Consider the following 5,871-nt stretch of genomic DNA (forward strand, 5'->3'; position numbering starts at 1 on the left):
CAAAAAGACATCTTGCTTAGAAATATACACTAATTATAGTAGAAAAAAAATTACTTTTTCTTGGTCAAAAATGTATATGTTCAAAATTGGAAGGAAACATTTCAAAATTCTTAAAACAAAACGCTGCCTTTCACCCAAACCGAAAATGATTTTTGGTTGAAGAAATGATTTGAGATTTTGACTTTTTGTACCGACAGAGGAAAATGTTTCAGTCTCTTGAAATGAAATCCATTTTCTGCCCAGGCCTGGTAATTACAAGAGTGTAAAATTGCTCCTGTCGCTGCAGTTGGCTACATTGCGCCTTTCCACTTCCTGCCCTAAGGCACTGCGCAGGGCTGCTGTGGGGCTGTCAAACAGCTGCCCCTCTCCACCCCCACTGTATATGAAGAGATTTCTATTTACACTGTAAGGGCCCAATCCTGCATGGTGCTGAGGCACTTCCTGTGACTTGCTGGGCAACCGCAATGCTGAGTAAAGTCAAGGGGAGTGGTGGGTGCTCAGCTGCTCTTAGGCTCAGCTCCTACCTTCCATTCCCTAAAGCACTGTACATTGTAAAGCATGTTCGCTGGGAACCCTAGAGCAGTAAATAGGGCTTTGTACCATTGTCAGTCCGTGTTACTGGGAGGGTGACAACAGGCCCTTACAGGAACTGAGCTGGGGAGACATTGTTCTTGAATAGCCTTATGATTTCTATGGTCTTATCTGTACCACCGCTGACAACCCCTTAACAGCGACCCTGGGGACCGGATTCTCATTTGCACTAAGCCCCTTTCCACCATGGTAACACACAGGGGCCTGGAAGTGGGTGTGAGTGTAATTTCTGCTCCTCTAAACTCCTCCTTACATTGGTGCAAAGGAGAGCTGTGTAATTGTGAATAATGCCCTTCGCTAGAAATCAGGCAGAATCTTGGCCAGTCCAGTCATCCTTTAAACACCTGCTTCTGCTTAACATTGCCTCAGTCAGGGACTGTGGGATTTAGCCCAGGTCGCTCCCCAACCATGGGAGGGAGGACGGCAGGGGAGGGAAATGGAAGGAAAAAGGAAGATGGTCCCCATCATTAGAGAGCTGCCTGGAAGGGGTTTGTGACAGATCGATCCAGGGGAGCTGCAGCCAGCCAGAGCAGCCTCACAAGTGGGGTGCGGGCTACAGAGACATGGCCAAGGCACCCTGGGATTCTATTCTTTTTTGAGCCAATTGCTCTAATCACTAGCCCACATTGCCCTCTGTTGTCAGATGTTTCAGAAGGGACATTGACAGATGCACTTTACTTCTTTCTCCCTGCTTTGTGCAGCCAGACGCAGCTTTCTAAGCAGCCCCATTCAGTTCATTTTAACCAGTTTATTGCTAGACTCAAGGGGTGGCGCTTAACTGCCATTGACTTCAGTAGGAGTGAGGCACCCAACCCCCTTAGCCAGGTTTGAAAATCCCACTAGGCACCTGTCTGCATTTATAGCCACCTACATACCTTTGCAAATCTGGCCCAAAGTCACTTTTGGAAATCGGACTAAGACTATTTTGAAAATCGTGTCTTATGTTGTCTTTTTTTCTCACACGTCAGAGCTTTCATGATCTGCAGTGCGGTTAACAGTCCTCCAAGACAAGACAAGACAACAACCGTTACATGTCTGCATTGTGCCACCAAGAACTGTGCTACAATAAACCAAACATGGAAGGCTGGGGAGGATTTACATTGGGATTGTCAGAGGCCCTAAGTGGTTTTGGAGCATTTTCCTTTGAAAGTCAATGGGGCTTGTGCTCCGAACTCATGTGGGTTTGTTTATTTACATCATCCATATTCTGGACATTTAATTATTCCGAATTATTATTTACATCCCTGTGCCACTAGACGGCAGAGAAAATCTACAAGAAATGCTGTAGCCTCTGCAGAGTCTTTAGCCCACCCATCACCACAGCACATCCTCCTCGGAGGCGTCCCTCACTGGAAATGACCAAGACACTGTACCCAGTCACTGCAGCAGTGCAGTCGGCGTCAGCCTTTGGGCCACTGGGTCAGGATTTTGTCCTACTATTTTTATGAACATGATCTTTGCTGAGTATCTGCTTTTATCTTCTTTAGGTAAAACTTCTGCATTAAGCTCTGGAATTGGGTAAACAGCCTTGACAGTAGGACACTAGAATTGAATACTCTATCTATGATATGTTTTGAAACTTTTGCTGGATATTAATTGCATTTCCATTCACTTGTATAAAGTTACAGCAGCTTTTTAAGCATTTGGGATGCAGAGAATAACCATTATCAGATTAAGTAATTTCTTTTGCTGAGCTATCCATTCCATCTGTGGCAGTTGGAGACCTGGCGGACACTGACTAGAACAATATTTTATTTCTCCAGTGCTGGGAGTGCAGTTATTTCTGCACCAGACTCAGCGGATCCAGTTTGTTGAAGTTAGTGACAACGCAAAGATCCACTGTTCTTCCACAGAAAACTTGGAGGGAGGAAGTAGAATGTTTTGGTATTTGAGAAGAGAAGGTGAGAAACCCACCTGCATTAAGCGCTGTTTGGATGATCAAAATGTAAGTAAATTTGCTTGCAAACATGAGACACACAGCTCGACACTGGAAATCAGCAACGTCCAAAAGACTGAGTCTGGCATTTACTACTGTGCATATAGATACAGCAGCTACCTGATTTTCGGGAATGGATCCACGCTGATTGTTGGAGGTAAGGAACCATAGCTTGTTTAAGGAGACTAACAACTGATAGATAAAGCGTATTTCATGTTCCCATTAAAATGTGACAAGATACCATAGTTTTTGCTGAATGGTTCAAAGGAAAGCATGCTTTAAGCCAAGCAGATCAGCTAAACGTTAAATGCTTTGGGTATAGAAGGAATATAACAACATTTATTGTTATAAAATATATGTGTAAAACTTAAAAGTGCCAAAAATAAACTATTGAAGTTTCTCTGTGACTGTTCAGGGCACCCAGGTAGGGAATATAAGACAGACAAGGTGGGTGAGATAATATCTTTTATTGGGCCAACTTTGGTTGGTGAGAGAGACGAGCTTCCTTGCTGACACAGAGCTCTTCTTCAGATCTGGGAAATGACACTCTGAATACGTTTCCCAGACCTGAAGGAGAGCTCTGAAGCAGCTTGAAAGTTTGTGTCTTTCACCAACAGAAGTTGGTCCAATGAATGGTTTTACCTCACCCACCTTGTCTCTCTGAGTGAAAGATTAATACCTTTAATCAGACTGCAGCTCATTTGATCATTGCACTGAATTCACCACCTCCGTTTGCTCAGACAGTTATACCAAGAGCAGCTGGGTGATGCTTCTGGTTCCATTTCCACGTGACAGTCAAGTCACTGGGACAGCAAATCTGGCTTGTGTGATCCATGGAGTGTCCAGCCCGGTCCATGTTTCCTGGAGTGTTTCTGGGGAGCTGCAGGAACAGGGGCTGACACGCTCATTGAAAGCAAAGGATGGATCTTTAACCCTCATAAATCACATCAGCGTCCCCATGGACACCTGGACCAGTGGGAAGAATTTCACCTGTGAAGTCAAATTCAACTCTTCCGGCAGCAGTGTGAAGAAAAGTACCAGGTATCCTGCAGGTGAGTGATACGATATTTAAAGATAATGGAAACTCAGATGCAAAATATGCATGTGACCAAGATGAGAGCTGCTTCTATGTGATTTTCCATTACAGAAATTTGGAATATTCTATGGCTTCATTAGAATTTCTCCAGAGAATTTGGGGAAAAGTAAATTGAGGTGTTACAGGGACCACAAGACGACATACCTCTGATTTCTAGGGCAGCTTTCTCCCAGACTGTCTATATAAAGCACTGTAAAGAGTTAAATAATAATAAATCCCAGGAGTAAAGGGGAATTCAGAGGCATTTGAGAAGAGAGATGTTTTCCAGTGAGATATGCAAGTGATGGAGAGGCAGTGTGGTGAGGAGAGACCTAAAGGGAGGATTTTGTAGATGGCAGAAGGTCCAGAGAAGATTCTGATTACAGGGGAAATCAGAAAGAATTTGCCTAAGGCAAAGGGGGCAACACAGAGGGTGAAAGGTGCTGAAGGCTCCTGTCGCCTCTCTCCTCACGGGTTAAGGCCTATGGTGAAATGGGGATCAGGAGGGAAGAGCTGGATGTGGTGGCATCACGACCCTCTTGGCTTGAGTCAGCCACTTACTTGTGTCTGGTTTTTAGCTTCCTCCACAGCCCCTGCCAGCAAGTGCTCACATTACATTGTGCCCCTTGCGGCTGGAGCTGGTCTGCTGCTGCTGGTGGTGTCTCTGAGCCTCGTCTGGACCCTCTGCCCTTCCACGCTAGGTAATAAACACAGCCTAGCCTAGCCCAGCCCAGCTCAGACCATCTCCCTTAGGGAGAAATCCTACTCCCCTCCTTGCTACTGCGGACTGCAACTGTCCTGTCCAACACATAAACATGCTCCAAATGTCACAACTGCCAGCACTGATCTCCGAATGTTTGTTTTCTGAAACTTGAATTTCCTGTGTCGGGAGAACAGCTTTGTTCTTAGTGACAAAGGGAGCGATGTGGAAAGGCTTCTACTGCCCCTGGCCCAGGCACCTTGTCTATAGTTCACAAAGAGCACTAGCCTTTCTGAGGAGCCTCTCTCTATTTACCATGCTTCATGGTGCACTGGGCACCCACAGCTCGGATGCACCATTAGTCAATGAACCAGTTGGGGGAGTGACCGTTGGAAGAGGAACTTTTACTGTTGTTTTTGTTTGTTCCAGGACTCAAGCCCAGGACCTCAGCACCCCCAGCTTCAGAGGAGCACCAGGTATGCCTCTTTCCAAACTGTCTCTGTCTAAATCAATGTGTCTGTCTCAAGAATTTCTAATCCGTCAACTTCTTATGTTTAGTAATTAAACTGGTTGCTCCGGAAGGAGAAGATGAAAGTGAGATCTAGTGGCTGGAGTAGCTGAAAGGGAGCAAAGAGCCTTAATACTAACTGTGGTATCAATTTACTGTGGGATAGTGGGCAAGTCACTTACTGCTCCATGACTCAGTTTCCCCATGTGTAAAAAGTGGATAACTAGACTTATTGCTCAAGGATGATGGGAAGTTTGATATTTTATTGTTCCTGACTGTGCCCTTTACAGGGTTTATGTGTGGAGATGGGAACATTTTTGGCACTTATAAGGTAAAGAGCTTTGAGAAATTATATTTGCAAAGCCATGAAGATTTTCCAGTGACAGGTGCTATGGACCTGATCCAAAGCTCAGTGGCCTCAATAGGAAACTGTCCATTGACATGGAGTTTGGATCTGGCCAAATGTTGTCAGTAGCTGAGTTCTTAAAGTCTAGGAACCCAGAATCCAGCGCTGGATTCCATTCTGATAACACGTACCGTTTATAGGACAAGCAGAAGAATCAGAGATGAGATGGGATTTTTCATCAGACTAAACTCACTTGGATGTTCACATCTGTTTCACCCTGTGTCCCTTCATTTTACAAGGGGATGGCTCATGTTACTAATTGTCACCAAACAGGGTGGAATCTTATACGCTCATCTGGATTTTGATTCGCGGAATCGTGACGGGCGCACGATGCAGCGATCGGCCAGAGAGAAACGTGTAAAAGCCTGAACTGTCTAGTGCAGGGGAATCCACAAATGGGAACTGATGGCTGGTTCTCTGCTGATCGGACGTAGCCGCTGGAAGAAGGCTCTGTCTGTCTCCGTCTCCTTTCTTTTTGTATTTTCTCCACTTCTCTGTTTGGAATAAAAAGGTCAGAAGATCCCCACAGGGTCCAGCCTCATCAGGTGGGAAATCTCCTTTTGGGGTATAAAGGCATTATGGTGTAGATGATTTTACATGTCACTTGTGTATTAGATTGGAAGCTCTTTGGGGCAGGGACTGTCTCTTTGTTCTG

At 45.2% G+C, this 5,871-nt stretch overlaps 1 protein-coding gene across 1 annotated transcript; it reads left to right on the forward strand.

The window, feature by feature from the left end:
- Nucleotides 1-464: 464 nt before the first annotated feature.
- Nucleotides 465-5,585, forward strand: LOC142070045 (immunoglobulin kappa light chain-like). Its single transcript, XM_075123010.1, has 6 exons — nucleotides 465-489; nucleotides 2,355-2,684; nucleotides 3,268-3,579; nucleotides 4,181-4,303; nucleotides 4,732-4,778; nucleotides 5,490-5,585. The coding sequence occupies exons 1-6, from the start codon at nucleotides 465-467 to the stop codon at nucleotides 5,583-5,585; spliced, it is 933 nt and encodes a 310-aa protein (XP_074979111.1).
- The last annotated feature ends 286 nt before the right edge of the window (nucleotides 5,586-5,871 follow it).

This window comes from Caretta caretta, chromosome 24 (assembly GCF_965140235.1).
Source record: "Caretta caretta isolate rCarCar2 chromosome 24, rCarCar1.hap1, whole genome shotgun sequence".
Lineage (NCBI taxonomy): Eukaryota > Metazoa > Chordata > Testudines > Cheloniidae > Caretta > Caretta caretta.